This window comes from Astatotilapia calliptera, chromosome 20, assembly GCF_964374335.1.
Source record: "Astatotilapia calliptera chromosome 20, fAstCal68.1, whole genome shotgun sequence".
In the NCBI taxonomy this organism is placed as follows: Eukaryota; Metazoa; Chordata; class Actinopteri; order Cichliformes; family Cichlidae; genus Astatotilapia; species Astatotilapia calliptera.
Genome location: NC_137441.1, coordinates 3,535,564 through 3,554,076, shown reverse-complemented (window position 1 = coordinate 3,554,076; position 18,513 = coordinate 3,535,564). Strand labels below are relative to the sequence as shown.

The 18,513-nt window shown below is 41.4% G+C and overlaps 1 protein-coding gene across 2 annotated transcripts in view; it reads right to left on the bottom strand.

Annotated features, from left to right (window-relative positions):
* Positions 1 to 8,942: 8,942 nt before the first annotated feature.
* ptpn18 (protein tyrosine phosphatase non-receptor type 18) overlaps positions 8,943 to 18,513 on the bottom strand; it is a 35,414-nt gene continuing 25,843 nt past the window's right edge. For both annotated transcript variants that reach the window (XM_026155332.2, XM_026155333.2), the window contains exons 13-16: positions 16,338 to 16,463; positions 15,575 to 15,759; positions 14,750 to 14,839; positions 8,943 to 9,444 (exon numbers count right to left, since the gene is read on the bottom strand). In XM_026155332.2, the coding sequence (XP_026011117.2) occupies positions 9,371 to 9,444; positions 14,750 to 14,839; positions 15,575 to 15,759; positions 16,338 to 16,463 (475 nt within the window). In that variant the 3' untranslated portion in view covers positions 8,943 to 9,370. The remainder of the gene's footprint in view (positions 9,445 to 14,749; positions 14,840 to 15,574; positions 15,760 to 16,337; positions 16,464 to 18,513) is intronic.

Here is an 18,513-nt window from a genome sequence, read left to right as displayed (position 1 = left end):
AGAGAAGGAGAAAAAAAACTCCACTCAGACTGAGCTCCTAATGGGAGAACAGTTTGATAACAGAAAAAACACCTCAGCACAAAAGCACATGACTGTCAATACACCATAGAAACACAAGACAAGCAACAGGGGTGGGTAAAGGGTGAGAGAGAGCCGGTGTAGACAGCACATCCGGTCCTGCAGCATGTCTGCGCTGGTCCAGTCGACTGCCATCTTCCCCGGTAGGGCACAAGCATCGAAGGCGTTTGGAAAGGGAGGGGGGATCAGTGTGTGCATATCAGTGTATGTGTGTGTGTGTGTGTCCAGAGTTCAGCTGAGACAGTGTCCTTCGCCCCGCCAGGCTAAGTAAACAGTCTTCCAGCCAACCCAGGTGGCCTTGCATGGAATGGGAAGAAACAGACTAAACACAGTCGTTATCAAGGTGTTTTGTTCAGCTCCTGCCTTGAGGCCGCAGCTGGCGCCGAAGGGGTCTCCGCATGAAGTGATGATAGTTTTTACTTTAGTGCTAACAACTCATATGAATTTCAAAGCTGTTCTAACAGTCCAACACTGGTCTCTCAATCTCCCGTTGGAGAGCCGTGAGCTTTCTATGATGTTATCCAAACTTACGTTCCGTGATGTTGTCGTTCTTTTTGCTCAAAGAGCAGGTTCTGAGAACTCACGACCGCAGTGCACTTCCCCAAGATGTGATTGAATTTGCGCTCAAAGGTGTTGTTCGAGCTAGCCCCTCCAGATGTAATCCAGTTTTTCACTCAGAGGTCTTATTCTGAGTATTCACGGCAGCCATCAGCCTCTCCAAGATCTTCTCCGTGCTGCACTCAATGAGCCCATTTTTAGAAACTCACGCCTCATCCCATGATTTCAATCCCAGCGGGCAGCCTTGTGGGGTTTGAACAGCCGGTTCCGCTTCCTTAATTCTTCGATAAGTCAGGGCCGAGCCAGCTCCGATCAGCAAGATCCCTGTTATCATGGTTCCGAATAGGTAGATATCTTCAGCACTCAGGCTCACCCGAGCCCAGACTTCTCGTTGAGAAGGGGTGTCAATTGCATTCAGAGACCAGTTGATCAAATCCAAATCCATAATTCCTCCTTTAGGTTTTAGAGAACAGACTGTGAGAGAGTGTTCCAGGGAAACGTAATACAAAAAAACCCACGAGACTAGACAAGGACATAAGAGGCTAAGCAGGGAAGCTAAGGGAGAGGAGGAGAGGAGAAAAAGTGCGACGGCTGAGAGCCAACTACTCGTTGGGAATAAGGGAATCGTTTGCAAAAATGTCAAACAATTCCAAGGAATTGAAACAGTGGGAACCGGTTCTCAACAAGAACCGGGTTTTGATACTCATCCCTGTACACGAGTTGTGAAATTAGCTGCTTATTGGACTAAATAAGACACATTACTAAAGACACCTTTTTGTCTTTGGCCCTGCACTTATTGTTTGTGGCACAGTTCTACAAGGAAACAGAGATTGTGGTCCATAATAACATGTTAGCATCACACAGATTTGCCTGTCAGCTGAGATTCTCCCACAGAGGGATTTCCTGAATAGAAACAAAGGACAGACTCATTGACCCTGTTTTACAGCACCTGGAACTGAATGGTCCAGCTTTGCTTTGATATCACAGGAAGTGATTTAAATGTCTCAACTTCAAAGCAAATAATTGAGACATCAGTCAATGAAAGTGCAGCATATCTTTTATTGACATGTCAGAGGGTGGGGAGGGTTACCAAGGCAACCAGAGCCTGGAATGCCTGCTAGCGGTCGACCATCATCAACAAACTGATGTGCGATGAGTAAATCGTTTCTTGTCTGGACCCCCTTAAGTTCTGGAAATGTGTTACTGTAACTTTGGTCCATCCAACATTCCTCCTCGTCCTGTGGGTCGTTACAGGTGAACATTTGCGGCTTCCTGCCTTTAGCGTGGTCCAGGATCAACATTGCAACTAACCAATCCTGTTGTCTGGCAGTTCAGTTAGCGTTAGTGAAAAAGTTAGTTAATGCAATTAAAAACAACCATGAACAAGTTAAATTTGGCTAGCAGCAAAACTACTTTAATAATATATATTTTTATATTGCATAAATTAATAAAGGAAACACTTTAAATGCTTAGAGAGTTTTATATAAACAAAGACATGTTTCTTTCTTTTCCCTCCATATTCCAAAGCTTTGACATCACCACATGATCAGTCAGTAGCAATGCTGATCCTGGGCCGACATTATAATGATGATGCAAGGACAACAGCAAAACTGGGATATCAGATACAACTTTAGTTTATGTATGTAGCTGTCATACTGCGGTGTGTTATTAATGTTGCTGACTCAAATGCAGGAGGTGAGAATCAGGAGCTTAAACACAGAGCAGAGCTTTTAATGTCAAACAATCGTCACAAAGTCCAGAAAACAGGAGAATAAACTAAAGCAAGTCTGGGAATCCAAGGTTTCCAAAAGTTAAACATACAAATACTGAACTAAGAGACACACGCAGAGGAGGACTTGACAAAGGACAAAGGGAGACTAGGCAATATATACAAAAGACAAAGACTGAAATGGAAGCAGGACAACTAACCAAATCAGACGAGAAGCAAAATTCAACACAAGACAGAGAGCAACTAAACTATAAACGGAAAGAGGAAAGGGAAAACATGGTCAACTAAAAAGGGGAAGAAGAAGGACAAAAAGGTTAACACAAAGATGAGCTCAGAACAGAAAGGGAACCCTCAAGTGGTTTCTGCTAAACCACCATCTGTCTTTTATAACAAAACAATAAAGAATAAATAGTCATCAGAAGATAATAAAGCTCACTATAGTGCAAGGAAACACAAAACCACACTAATAAGCAGAAACTGTAGAATGTGAACATAAATCACTTCTCAAAACCCAAAAGGAATAATGAACTAACCGCAAAACCAATGGCCCCAAACCAAAGACACCATAACAGTAACAGGACGAAAGCCTACATTTCATATTTGGTGTGAACGCACCGTAACAGAAAGCACCTACGAAGATTAAAAATAGTTATCCACTTAAGGGAAGGAAGGAAGGAACCACAAACTGACCCGGATAAGAGTAGAGGTCATGATTTCCTCATGTTGCAACAGCCAAGTGAAACCACCTTTGCATGGCTGCTGCAACATTAGGCAACTACAGCTGAAACACTTGGTTCTTCAAATATTTGGATGCAATCTATTCTTCTTGGCTTTGTGACAGTGATTTCTGACAAGTTGTTCAGGGAAAACCAAGCAGCGATTTAAGGTAAGTGCTAACTTAGCTAGCAGCGTTGTCATTAGCCAAAGCTAATGACAACAAAGAAGAACTCGTAGACTGCGGCTCGCAAAGGTGAAGAAATCGTGACAACGAACGCCATGAACTCATGCCGTGAGGTTTTCTTTAAACCTTAGAAGTATGCAGCACATACGAGGAATAAGATGAAATACTGTGCTGAACAGGTGTCAGAGCTGAGCTATGATTAGCTCTGACTAAAGAGGATGTTATACTGAATAGATGTGTCTTCCAGAAAAAGAATAAAGCTTCGAGATAAACTTCTAATTCTAAGACAAAATCGTAAGTGAACAGCCCGAGGTTATTAAAAGAGGTGCTGAAGGATCAGATTCATGTTCTTTGTCTACTTTTGGTTTGGTTTTTTTGTAAAAAAGTGGGTGCTTGCATTATTTGAGGTTAACGCGTCACCGAGCTGATCATCAAGCTTCTTAGTGACAGAGTCAGCCTGAAGGAAGTCTAAGCTGCCAGGGTGAAGACAGACACTCTGTTGTTAACAACAGAGACAGAGTCATTGTTATTTACCGATGCATAGGATGGATTATGAATTAAGTTGTTTGAGGAGGTCTCCGCAGAAGTTGCTTGTCAGAAGTTTACACACATCATGGGCATGGTGGTCACAGTAATTTTGGACTTTTAATAATATTTTTGGACTGTTCTTTTCCCCGGGCTGGAATGATTGTACAGCACGAGTTTAAAAAAACATAAACTGGTTGCCCAAATTTGAAGACATACACAGAAATACATACATGCACTCACTTATTTTAATGAGTGGTGCTGAAGGTTCTGCAGAGTCTTTTAATTTGACAAGGCCAAAACCTATTAGCTTCCCATTAGTGACCATGATTGACTACAACTGGTAGTTTCACTCTGCCAGCATACAAAGGTTTTGTTTAACACTCTTCATCGGAGTGGCCAATGTTCCAAACAATGAGAAACTCCAAGAGACTCAGTAAAGATAATAGAAGGAAAACTGAAACAGTTGTACGCACGTTATTTGAATGTGTAACCACTTTGTCAGCCTCTAGTTTCACTGCCAGGAACTAAGAGGACCAACGAAGGAAGGTCTTTCTCCAAATTCAAAACATTCAAAACCAGCTGAAATTTAAAAGCACTCACATGGAGAAGGCAAATATCTTTTCCAGAAAAGTTTTATGGTCAGACCTAATTGACCAAAACAATAAAAGGTATGTTAGGAGGAGTAAAGGTGAGGTTTTTAAACCCAAGACCACGATACCAACTGTCAGGCATGGTGGGGGTAGCATCATCCTCTGGAAGAAGGAAGGAGAGGAACTATTCAGTTCAATTCAGTTTTATTTATATAGCACCAAATCACAACAACAGTAGCCTCGAGGACCTTTATTATTAAAGGTAAAGATCCTACAATAATAGGGTCTACTTCCAACTTCTTCATCTTCACCTCAGATCAACAGTTAGATGGTTGAAACTTGGATCAGGAGTTTGGTGATGGCTACCAAAAGGATATGGTCAAGGTACAGCTCGCTATGACCAAATATTAGTGGGGGGTTCTGTAAGCGTTTGACCCTGAATGGATTACAGAAAATCCAAAAATAAATTCAAACTTGTTCACCTAATTCTTGAGTTTTTAAAAGTCATTGAAAATGTAGGAAAAAGAAAAGCTCAAAGAAATAATTAAAAGAAGAAAATTGCCCTGACACTATGCCCATGATGAGTGTGTGTTCAAAAGTTTGCCCTGTGACTATGATAACTTATGGATAAGATTTCCACCACACAGTTAAAACTAGTAAAACTCTACTGCGCATGTGCCAGCACAACAATACGATTGGTACATTTGCTTCCTGGGTCAGCTGTGGATTGGCTCTCTTTGACAGGAGGCGGAGGCCAACTGCCATCTTTGCCATCACACAGATTTATATTTAGTGTCCTCTGAGTACCCGATGTCTCCGTTGTAATGTGTCTGCCCCCAGCTCTCCTACACAGGAGCACCACCTCTAACTGAAGGAGACACAATATGTTGTTTTCAAGGTTTTTAAGATCGTTTTCAACTCCAAACATTTGGTGAATGTCTTGTTTGTGTCTACAGACACTGGTAAAGTCGTCTCTGCTGACACCGTGCCATCTGATTGTGGTTTAACTTCAACCTCAGAGTTTCCCCCGGCCCAGAGTTTCTCTTTCTCTTCAGGGATGGGATGGCCACCAGGCGTGGTGCTGAGGTGGTTGCTATGGTTGCCACTAAGCCTCGCTCTGACCTGATTGTTCAAAAAGAAAAAGAAAAAAAACAAAAAAACAAAAAAAAAAACAATGAGGGAAAACTTCAAAGAGGAGCTGCTCAGTTGCCTAGCAACAAGGCTCAGTGGCAGGACTGCGCTCTCTCTCTCTCTCCCTATCTATCCCTCTGTTTCATCACTCTCTCTTTCTGCTAAACCACTATCTGTCTTTTTCATCACTCTGTAGGTCTGCTTCCATCTGTCTCCGTCTCTCCTTCAGCCCTCACAGGCTTTATCTCTTCTCTCACTATTTTATCACTCCATTGCTAGGCTTCTGTTTCCCTCTCTCTCTCAGTCTCTCTCTTTGAGTTTCAGCCCCTCGTCTCCTCATTCATCTAAAGTTGCTCTTTCCCTCGGCCCCCCCATTTTTCCCTCTCTCACTCTCTGTCAGCATCATGTAATGGAAAATATGTGATGAACATTTATTTTTTTATAATTTAATTATGGATAAAAAAAATAAAAACAGGGATAGATTTAAGGCACGAATGTGGGATCTGGAAAGGGAAGCTAATGCAGAAGAGACTGCATGTCCAGCAGGGGGCGCCTCCTGTGGCTGTAAAAAGAAGTCCCTGGGTAAACGGCTCAACTTTTCCCTTGATCTGTGAGCTCAGCACGCACTTTCATTATCAGTGTGTGGTGTCTAGTTTCAAGTCCTAATGAATAAAACATGATTTTAAAAAAATTACTGCTCCCAAGGTTATGCTTGATCATGTGACTGACAAATTCGTTACACCAACTGCACAGCACACGATCAGTACTGTGACACAAGTTCAGTCAGAAGCTGATTAACCAAACGATTAGAGTTGGAACTATTCCACCATTTTCTTTTCATCACACTACACTAATAAAAAACTACACACACACAAACACACAAACACAGACTAATATTATTTGACCTTCCCCCAAAATAACTACAAATGTTAAAAGTTTTATGTAAAACAGATTTTTGTTTAAAAAATGCATTGACTTCTGTTAATTAAGGTAACAATAACTCACTATGCAAAGACAAACTGTGCTTCCAACTGTAGAGTGAGCCCCCCACAGTCCACCAAAACCCCCTACCTCTTTCCTGAAATTACCAGGAAGAACTGGAAATGTATAAAACTTTGTGGAGGAAGAATTTATAGCAGTGCTGTTGGATTGGATTATACTGCACAGGTGTTCCTAATAAAGTGCCCGGGAAGTGTACAGCTCACACATACACACAGGCGTAGATATGTGGACATGTGAGTGATGGGTTTAAAAAAAAATCCTCCTTTAATTTCCAATATCGCAGTCTATCACTCGATTTCATCGCTCTCCTTTTCCCTTTCTCCCTCCCTCTTTCTCCATCTATGGATGCCTGTGGTCTCTCCTCCACTGAAGAAGCCAACACCCATGACCTGTGTGTGTGTGTGTGTGTGTGTGTGTGTGTGTGTGTGTGTGTGTGTGTGTGCGCACGTGTAAAATGCCTGTAATAAATGGAGTGTGCTTTGCGGCAAACTGGCAGCGCAGCTGGCAGCACGAGAGTTGCATTTAGTGGTTTTTTAGACTCAAACCGAGGGACAGACAAGTGTGTGTGTGTGTGCATGTGTGTGTGTGCATATGCATGTGCATGGATGCGTGCGTGTGTTGGTAGACTTCTTTGATTACAGCAAGGCATGATAGAGAGCTCAGCCCTGTGGTTGCAAAAGACAAAAGACACAAAAATGCACACTGACACACACTTTGTTGTACAGTGTGTGTGTGTGTGTGTGTGTGTGTGTGTGTGTGCTGAATCATCTCCTCTTTTTTTGAACCTGATTCAGATCTGATGATGTCAGTCTCTCTCTCACACACACACTTTTGTGTTTCCATCACTTCAGAGGACATCACTTTGACTCATTTCCAGCATCACACTAAAAGTTGATGATTTGCTTTATGGGGACTTCTTTTTATCCAATTAAAAGAGTTGCGTTCCCACAATGTGGTTGTGTGAACACATTTATGTTCCCACAACACGAGTAATACAAGTGTGTCCACATGTCGCTGTGGCAAATAACCCAAACCTGAACCCTGAAACCAGGTCTGAACCCTCACATGGCTCTTTGAAGCTCTGTGCCAAAGTCAGCAAATGTCCTCACAAGGTCTTAAACTGACAGTGGTTCTCACAAAGACAGCCCCACACACGTGCACACACACACACACACACACACACACACACACACACACACACACACACACACACACACACACACACACACAGTGACCACAGTCCAGTGAAGCCAAAAGTTTAATTGAAACCACCTTTTCCCCTCCCTTAGTGTGTTCTTTCTGTTCATTCACACTGCTTCGGGAGCCTCTGTTCTTCTTCTTCCCTTTATTGCTTTCACACACCAACAGGCTCCAGGCCTTCCTGCTGTTGGTTGGTGTTGCTCTGCTGCCTCCTGGTGGTCATCTGGGACACTGTGTTTTAGACACCAGGTTCAACAAACATACACAAGTGAGTTTCATAGGGAACATGTGTAATGTCATCAAGGTTGCTTTGGAACGGGTTACTTGAAAGTCTGCATTACAAAGTGAAGAGGCTGCCTCTGCATCCCATGTGTTCTTTGCCCCCGTGTATTAAAGAGGGGCGGTACTCCTCAGGAGGAAGGACTCCTCTACAAACAGCCAGGCCTTTGTATTCAGCAGCTGTTTCAGCTTCATGCTCAGACTTTGTTCTTCACCATGTGTTTGTGTTTTAAAAACAAATGTGTTCATGTTGTTGTGAATTTAACCCTAAATATATTTTAAAAAGTCAGGAGCACTAAAATGAGATGATAAAATACAGCTGCAGGGCTCGAACAAAACTATTTATGATGCAGTTGGCTCAAATATATTTAATTGATTTCATTTAATTGCTTTAAAATGAGGCTGCAAAGCAAGGTGGTTTTATTTTGTTAAATCCCAGTTTCCTTGGCTCATCCTTAGAGTGACAAGAGGAGTCAGGGATGTGCAATCTAGCACATGAGGAAGGCCAATATGAGGTGTGGCGTTTGGACAACCTGGCTGCAGGCAGGAGCTAATGAAAAATCCCATCAGGTGTATGATGGGAAATGTAGGCAACCAACCAGGAATATTATTCCATAGTGACTGACTGTACTGAGATTAGCTCTGAGGACTTCGAGGACTTCTGCTTTGGTGTGTTTGAGAGTACTTCACTTGTTGATATAATTTCCTTTTTTTAGGTACTTCACAGACCAAAGAACCAGGTTTTATCTTTTACTTTTCACCATTTTGTGAAAAGCAATCCTGCGTGGATCAGCTTCTTGTAGCATTTGTTTAAAATGTACAAAGCACAAAACCTTCAAATATAAAAACTTAAGGTGTGTTGAGCCAAATTAATCCTTTTCCCCCATGAAACCTTATAGTTAACAGAAATCCTTTATTAGTAAAAAAATTAATTATGCTCAGCAGATGTGATGTTCCATTTTTATTTTTACAATTTGTCATTAACACTCACGTTACAAAATCAAATGTTAGTGATACTGAGCTTTTGTGTCTTCAAATGATAGTGACAGTGAAGATTCAACATCTAAAATAAGATAAAGTCCCTGGTCAGGAGGTCAAATATGATTTAAGATTGTGGTCAAAGTCTGTAAACGTCTATTCGAAATATTTAACATATTAAATTATTCCCACCAAAAAGGTAAATTGAACCTTTAAATACATAAAATACAGACACGTCAAGCATGATTTCAATAAATATTTACAGGCAGCTTTCTGAACCCGGTCAGATGATCACAGTGACACCAGTTTAGCAAATCAAATCACACAAACAGTCAGATTCAAGTCTAATTCAGTCCAGTCCAGTCCAACAGTCTCTGATAAACCAGTTAAACCAGTTCATCTCTCCACCCGAGTCCACTCAGCTGGAGGATCTCTGGGTCCTCTGGGCTTCTGAATCCGACAGTTAAACCCTGAAAAATAACAAAATAAAGAAAATCAGAGAAAGTATAACTTCACTATGTGACACACAAATGCAGCAATAAGAGAGCAGTCCAACTGTGAGTAAACCGTCTTCTCTTCTGTCATCACCACTGCCAACTAGCACATTTTTTATCACCATCACCTCCCCCATACCACCTACACCATGTTCAGTATTCATAAGCAAAATTTAAAATAGTTAGTAGCACACCACAGTGTAGCTGTCAGATAATAGTAATAAACATAAAACAATCCTTATTTCTGAGCAGCTAGAAAAGCTCCAATGGAACACCCAAAAGGTTTCCAAGAGCACCTATTTGACATCTTTACTCATTTTTGGAGCAAAATCTTCCTTCAGTTCTGAAAAACAGAGACCAGAGAGTTAAACAGTCCAAACTCTTTCTCTCTTCGCAGGACTACTGACCAGATCGCGACCCCCTGATAATCCTCAGTCACTTGGGAAAATGCGTTTTCCCCAGCTGGTCAGCAAGTGGTTCCCAGTCAGCAAATAAGTCAAGTCAACTTTATTGTCACTTCAACCACAGTTAATACACAGTGAAGCGAAACAACGTTCCTCCAGGACCAAGGTGCTACATGCAACATAAATTTACAACATAAATAAACAGAAAACACTAAACTAGCTAACTAAGAGGCGTAGTTAGCTGGCTAGCAGAGACAAGACAGACTGACCTAACATGAATTACAACATAAATTAACAAAAACTAACTAACTATCTAAGGATGACTTTTTTTTTCTTTTTTTTTGTTAACAGACAGCAGACAACAAAATGCACGTGCAAATGTGCAAACAAGAGCAGCAAAGTGACAGTGTGACAAAACAAACAAACAAACAAACAAACAAACAAATAAACATTTTTAACTAGACTGACAGGTCTCCAGGGTTGGGCAACAGAGTTTAAATGATCAGTGTAACTAGTCACAGGTTTTATAATATTGCTTAATCCTCTTTCATCCATGAAAGAGAGGATTTACAAAGTTTAGCTAGATGTTTAGCTAGACGTTTAGCAGTTTAGCTAGAAGCTAGCAGTTTAGCTAGTTTGTTTCCATCTAAAGATTAAATACATCAGTAAGAACATGTTTTAAACTTTGGACACAAACTAAGATGGAAACTAAATAACAGTTTGGAGAGTTAGTATAGTTTGAATGGCTGACAAACAAAGATGTGATACCTGGTGACTAGCTATGGTTAGACTGGTTAAAAACACATTAGCACAGCTGTGTCTATGCTGAACGAGGGTTAAATTGTTCTTAAAGAAAGTTCATTTTTAAGGTCCCTGATGGGCAGAGTGTAACACATTAATCAGGCGGGAAGAAGAAACTGAAAACCGACCAAACTTGAGCCCAGACAACGTCTGAGACGATCCATCTACACAGAGGTCAGACATGGTTCACATTACTCTCTATAAAAAAGTCCTGACCCAAAGCTTAATGTCCACACCGAAATCTCAGTCTGAGTATTTCTTGTCGTTCTTGTCACTCTTATGCTTAGCTTAAAGACTTTCTGCCTATGAGCAGCAACCAGTCAGAAGTATGTTAGCTTAAAAGTGGCTTGAGTTTGATTGAGGATGAACAGCACCAGTAAAAGACATAATTATTTTGAACTGCAAGTCCTGCCAACTACCCATTGAGTCCTTGGATAAAAAAAAATAATATATGAAGCTAGAATGAGCACAATACATGCCCTTAAAACACTAACATGCAACCACTATATCATTACATACACATTAAAATGACATTTCTTAGTTGCTATTACTCAACCTATATTTACACACATGCTTTTTAGACACACCGACTCTCTAATTGGCCTAATGTGACACAGTGAGCACTACAACACATATTGTGTAGTCCGAGCCCGGCACCGAGAGTGTGGAATCTCCCATTCAGGATCTTGTGTTTGTTTTCTTTTTTTGCTCTATTTTTTCTTGTGTGTTAGCTGGTTAGTTACAGAATCCACAGAGTATTTGATTAGGTTAGGAATGAGTTGGACTGGGTTAAACGATGCCCCTTCTCCGTGTAGAAAGATGATGCTTACTGAGTGTGTTCAAATGTGTCAAGCGCAGTGTTGGGTAAGTTACTTTAAAATAGTAATTTAGTTACATTACTAGTTACTTCTATCAAAAGTAACTCAGTTACTTCAAGTTACTCGTTACTTTCAAAGTAACTAGTTACTAGGCAAAGTAACTTTGACCGCCGCCATGATTCTAGCCTACGTCACAGCGTCATGTGCGCCTTTTACATCCAACACAAAAACTGCAGTCGTGGTGCTTTGATTGTACTCAGAACTCAGAAATTCTGCCTTCTGAATAGGAAGATGTAGGCAACACCAGACTGCAGATGAGCTGCATACAGGGCTGGACTGGGACAAAAAAATAAATAAATCGGCTCGGGCATTTTGACTAGAGACCGTCCCGCCATTATAGGAAAAATCATAAAGCCTTTGAATGAAAACAAACGCTGTTGTGACAGTGATGTACACTGTTCTGATGGTATATATGTATCAATCTATCAATCATTTGTTGTAAGATTCAGATAATTATTTATTAAAAGCGAAACATTTTAAATGAGAATAAGTAAGAAAAGTATTTCTTTGTGCCCCCCTCTCCCTGTTAATGTCCTACCTGCCCCCTGGCAACACTTTGCTAGAGCCGCCCCTGCACAGTTACCAGCTGTCAGCTGCTTAGAAAAGGATCCTGGTGTTATTTGTCTCTCAGAAACAGTTCATAACTTCAACTCATTCATGTCACCTAAAAGGTAAACCTGTTTCTCCATCACCTGTTCAGCTCTGATGATTCAGTAAGGACATCTCCTGGTTTCATCTTCATGTTTCCCTCTCACCACATATCCAAACCAACATCATGACCAGCAGCTTTACAGCTGTGGCTCCAGCAAACATCAGCTGATACTAGAAATTAATATTAAATAAATTCTAACAACAGCTGATCAAGCTTAAACGTGCTGCTGTTGTTTAACGCGACATCCGCTGGTTTCCTCTTTCAGGCCCAAAGTGGGCGATAAACAAACAAGAGAGAAAAGCCGATCAGCTGATCATTGATCAGTTTCATGATTGAAGTAGAAACGGGAGAGGGAGGGGAGAGGATGAGAGAAGAAGAGGCAGCTGTGCAGCGTAAACACAGAATAACTCCAGCTTTGTGTCTTTTTCATTCTAGCTGAAGTCCGGGACAAACTGTTCCTTTTCACCTCAATATGAAACGCGTAATATTTTCTCTGAATACGGAACGATTCCGTTTTTTTATGGGACGGTTGGCAACTCTAATAATTAACCTTATGAACAAAATAAAGTTTAACATCAGTAACATAGCACCCACCCAGCTGTATAGAAACTCTGTCATGCTAGCTAGTAAAGAAAAGTCAGCATAACGAAAATAAACTCCACCTAAACTTGGTTTATATCTGACCCAGATAGACTGCAGGTCATAACTTCTTACCTGAAGTTCAGTTCACCTGACACTCGGACCGGCGGCCGCTTCGGGTCTCTCCTCCTCCTGCCTCCCCTTTCCCTCATCCACCTGCTGGCCTCCACCACTTGCTAATGTTACTGAATCTGTGGAAGCTCCGCGATAGCCACCACACGAAGCAACGAATAACGAGCCTATCTAAATCCCAGTAACGACTAACGCGTTCCTGGTTTTGGCATAATAACTAGTTACTGTGCTCGTTACCACAATAATAACGTAGTTACTGTAACGCGTTACTTAATAACGCGTTAGTCCCAACTAGAGATGGACCGATCCGATATTACGTATCGGTATCGGTCCGATACTGACCTAAATTACTGGATCGGATATCGGAGAAAAATAAAAAATGTAATCCGATCCATTAAATATCACGAAAGCACCTCACAAAACTTGCAACACGCTGTAACTCACCTCAGAACATTAGCACGTCGGAGCAGTATGCATCACGTGATAGAGCGGCTGTGGCATGCGGGACCTGTCGGTGGTCTGGATAGCATGTGGAGCTTCGCTTAGCAACCCCGCATTTCATCTCCGACAAAGTTATCCCCGAGAGAAGTAAAGCAAGTGTGTAAGTCCATCTCTGAATGTTTGTAAAGCATTCCTGCGTTAAGCTTAACGAGCGACTGCCTCTCGCTCTCCGGCTGCTACTTCAATCATGAAACTGCTTAATGATCAGCTGATCGGCTTTTCTGTCGCGAGTCCGTCTCTCTTGTTTGTTTTTGGCCCACTTTGCACCAGACAGAGGAAACCAGCGGCTGAACAACAGCAGCACGTTTAAGCTTGATCAGCTGTTGTTAGAATTTATTTAATATTACTTTCTACTCGAGGATCTTTTTCTACGTAGCTGACGCTGGTAACTGTGCAGGGGCGGATCTAGCAAAGTTTAGCCAGGGGGGCCGATAGGGCATGAACAGGGAAAAGGGGCACAAAGACATACTTTTCTTTCTTATTCTCATTTAAAATGTCTAGCTTTTAATTATTTAATATTTATCTGAATCTTACACCCAAAGTTTTAATCTGATGTAAAATGTATAGAAGTCCATTATTGTATATAGTAACTATTAAGTCTAATATATATACCCTAGTAAGCTATAGTACTTTTTCCTTTGGGAAGGTACCATCTGTGCAGTCTGCAATTTTGTTGAAGAAAGATGTTGAATCTATTTAATATTTCTTGAAAAATAATTGATTTCTGTGTATTTTTTTTCCACACTGCATCAAATTAAGGTTGATTACGTCGATTAAGCATCATGAGGTGGAGCGTGAGGGGTGGTTCCCTATTTTTTATTTATTTATTTTTGTTGTTGCTGGGAGTTGGAACCCTATTAGTTAGGTTGCTTAATATTTACGCTAAGTACTCTTTAAAATACCAGAATAGGGAGGATGGTGTAGGTTTAAGTTTATTAGATTGATCAGTATTGCTGAACTATGAAATTTTTTTTTTTTTGCATACAGGTATAACAGAATAGCTTTAGTGTAGTTGTTGTTTTAAACTTGAGTATGAACTTATACAAAATGCAGCAAGATATTTAAAAAAGCAGTTTTGTTGATTAAAAAACACTATATCGGATTCATATCGGTATCGGCAGATATCCAAATTTATGATATCGGTATCGGTATCGGACATAAAAAAGTGGTATCGTGCCATCTCTAGTCCCAACACTGGCCAAGCATAACTTTACAAGTGTCTATATACAAAAAGTTGAGAGGGAAAGACCTGAAATTATGAGTCTGTGAGGTGTGACAACATGAACAACAAAATGAGGTACTATTACATTAACTGTGAGAACAGGTGTACTGACCGATGCTACCAGGCGAACAGAAGCTGGTCACATCTGAGACTGAAGAGGAAAAATCTTCATAATCGTTACAGTCCATTGAAGATTTCTCAGCTGCAGGAAGAAAAGAGTGAATTTACTTCTTTAGTAGGCTTGATTACTGTAACAGCATCTTTACAGGTCTACCTAAAAAAAAAAATCAGTCAGACAACTACAGCTCATTCAGAGCTCTGCTGCTCGAGTCCTCACTAAGACCAAAAAAGTGGACCACATCAGTCCAGCTCTGAGGTCTTTACACTGGCTGCCTGTCCGTCAGAGGATAGACTTTAAAGTCCTGATGCTGGCCTATAAAGCTCTGAATGGTTTAGGACCAAAATACATCAGTGACCTCCTGACCCAGTATGAACCTTCCCGATCCCTCAGGTCATCTGGATCCGGTCTTTTATCAGTTCCCAGAGTCAGAACCAGACACGGAGAAGCTGCATTCAGCTTTTATGCTCCTTATATCTGGAACAAACTCCCAGAAAGCCTCAGATCAGCTGAAACACTCAGTTTATTTAAATCCAGGTTGAAGACTCACCTGTTCTCAGCTGCACCAAATCCACACTTTTAAGCTTAAATTTCAAAACTTATATTTTAACTACTGATTTTATCTACTGATTTTTTTAAATCAATTTTAAATCATGCTTTTTATTGTTGTTTTTAATGTCTCTGTAAAGCACTTTGAATCACCTTGTTGTTGAATTGTGCTATACAAATAAACTTGCCTTGCCTTACATTTCGAGTCTTCACGTCCCCTTAAATCCCAAACAGCACTCGCCCGCCCCTCCTTCACCACCCTCTTCTTACCTGCAACCAGCTGATAGTCTGAGCCCTCCCCAGGCTTTTGACCGGTCGGTGATGCTATGTCATAGATGGGTGTCACTGAGGGTGGCAGGCTCTGCTGTTTAGCTCGGGGTTTGACGGTGCTGTAGATGGGAGCAGCTGACACACTCTTGGGGTCGTTGTCATAGTGATGGGAGGTGGGCATTGTCCTGAAAGGACAAAACAGCCATGATCAGTGAGTGGAGGTCTTGTGGCTCTATAGTGTAACAAGTGAAAGATCCTGGGACAAATCCCTTTGCGGTTGTGTCAGGAAGGGCGTCCAGCAAGCATGCCACGCCTTTAGGGTGGAGGTGTAAAGAGGCAAGAGGGAGTGAAGGGGTCAATCAGCCAAAGCAACAAAGAAAGGTCAGGAATAGACTGCAGGCAGAATGGCGAGGATAAGACAAAGTTAGAGAGGCAAGGCTGCGATTGGTTGGACATGTCCAGAGGAAGGAGAGCGGATACACTGGACAAAGGAGCTGAAGATTGAGCAGCCACGACCACGGAGAAGGATCATGTAGTGAAGGAGGACCAGCACAGGGTTAGTGTGACAGAAGATCTGTCCACACAGGATGCAAGCGATATGCTGAGACGACAGCAGACGAACTGCTGTGGTGAAGTAGAAGACGGCGAGGATTTAGGGTGTGGAATGAGACTTTTCATAAACAATAACCATTTATTCTTTTTACATGTTTGTGCATCACAAAATCCTAAAATGTCTGCATAAAGCACACTTTAGTTTCTTTACCTGCTTCCAGGATTGGATCTGGACAGGGGTACAGCTGAGTAGGTGGGAGCCGATGGGGGTGGATGGGCGTGTTTGGGCTTGTTGACCACAGCGTACGTATCATTCATGACAACCTGCTGTGATAATCTGCATGCAGACAGAGAGAAGGACAAGTACATCTGAGCTGCTGTATGAGGCCACATTTTCAATCGTGTGCAGCTCAGTGATGATCAGGACCAAGCGGTGGTAAAAATTACAGTAAAACGTCCAAGTTTACAGCAGCAACAACTCCGCAGCCTGTGACTAAAAACAGCTTTGGTTTCTGCAGCTAGTTTCCCCCTTTGCAACACTTCTTTTTAGGGGAATGACACGTAACCGACGAACGCTAACACAGGAAGCTGTAGCTGCTGCTCACCCCAGCCAAGTCTCTAAACTGGACCATGTTTGTGCTGTTGTTGCCTTTTGGACTGATTTTAACAACGCACCAAATAACATGTCAGAAAATTCCACAGCTTGTCCACAAAGTTTATTTTCCAGTTTTGGGGTATTAAATCCCAGCATTTCAATATGTTAATTAGTAAGTGCGTGTTTATTTGTGTACATTGCACCTGTACGGCGCACCAGAATTAGCTCCTGAGAGCACCTGTCAAATGTGGCCACATTTAGTTTCAGAAGACCAGATATAGAATCCACAAAACCCCTTCCTATTTACGTCAGCTTGTTTCCAGTTTGGATTCTTTGTATCCAGTTTGGTTTTCACAGAAACATCTTTATATTCTGACTTCAGAACAAAGATGCACCACGTTGTTTATTAATAGTAGGTATGTTTCTAGTTTTGGACAGAGATAGGTGACCACTTCCTGACAGTAGCAAACACAAAAGCATGACGTTAGCTTCCTAAACTAACCTGAAAATGACTGTTTAAGGCGTGACATGCTTTCACTCTTCTCCCACCAACAATATGACTGTTGATTAACAGAAGAAATAAAAATGTTGAAGTAGACACAATTTGAAAAGTGCCAGAGGCACACCAGAAGTGCGAAGAAACTGTTAGACTGGTGCGATCAGAGGAGAGGAAGCTTGAGTTTCACAGGCAAAACTAAAAAAAAAAAAAAAAAAAAAAAAAAAAAAGAGAACTCCCCTGCCCCCAACTCAAAAAAAAAAAAAAAAAAAAGAATTAAATATCGCAATTAAAAGTAAGAACTCAACAGCAGCAGTGTGGTTTCATATGTGATGAGCTGCAAAACTGAGCAGATGGGGAGTGCTGCCAATGTGCTACTCAACACCACATGCAACAGCATACCATCCCACTCGTCAACAGCTTTTCATTTTTATTTTGAGAAATGTAAGTAATATACAGTACTGTGCAAAAGTCTTGTGTCAGTCTTTGTCCGGGCTTTCCGAAGGTTTTGTGGCTGCTGTCTCACCCAACGTCAATGCAAACTTATTACTGAGCATTTTCACATGAGTGGTTCATTTTTGGGGTTTGTTTTTTTTAAACGCCATTTAACACTGACCGATGAACCATTTGCTAAAAATGAACTCAAAGTAGCGTCAGTCAGATTTTGCTCCACCATAACATCTAACTACAAAATGACAAGAAAGCCGTCTAAGAGCTGGGATGAAGAAACAATGTGGTCAAACTCAGTACAGCAGCTAAATGCTAACACGTATGTTTGCATTTATGAAAGCTGATGAGTGCGTCTTGGATATGAACACAGTTTCTAATACTTAAATGAGTTCAAAGCAGTGGGTGTATCATTTGATCCTCTACTGTTAACTGAAAGGTTTAAGGATGGCGTGACCTTTTAACTCCTATTATTAAAACTTTAAAATAAGCTTCGACTCAAATGTGACAAACGAGTCATGTACACGAACAGTTTCTTCCGGCTCTAAAACCTACAGACTAGAAGCTTTTTTGAAAACCCATCAGATTGTGGAAAAGGTTACGCATGGTTACATTTACTCAGGTTAGTCAGTTTCACTTCCTCATTTGCAGTCAGCCCAGATTAATCACTTGGACTCAGATTACTCAATGTTAGCACCTTTGCATGGGATCCCTGTGGTGCTGCTTTAATTAAAGCCTTAACACTCCCTCCAGACGTCCGTCATCCTGTGCTCAAAGTTCACCTCAAAAGGGCCTTTTGGACTGTGGGAATGATCCATGTGACCTCAGACAAGCATCAGCTGTGACCCA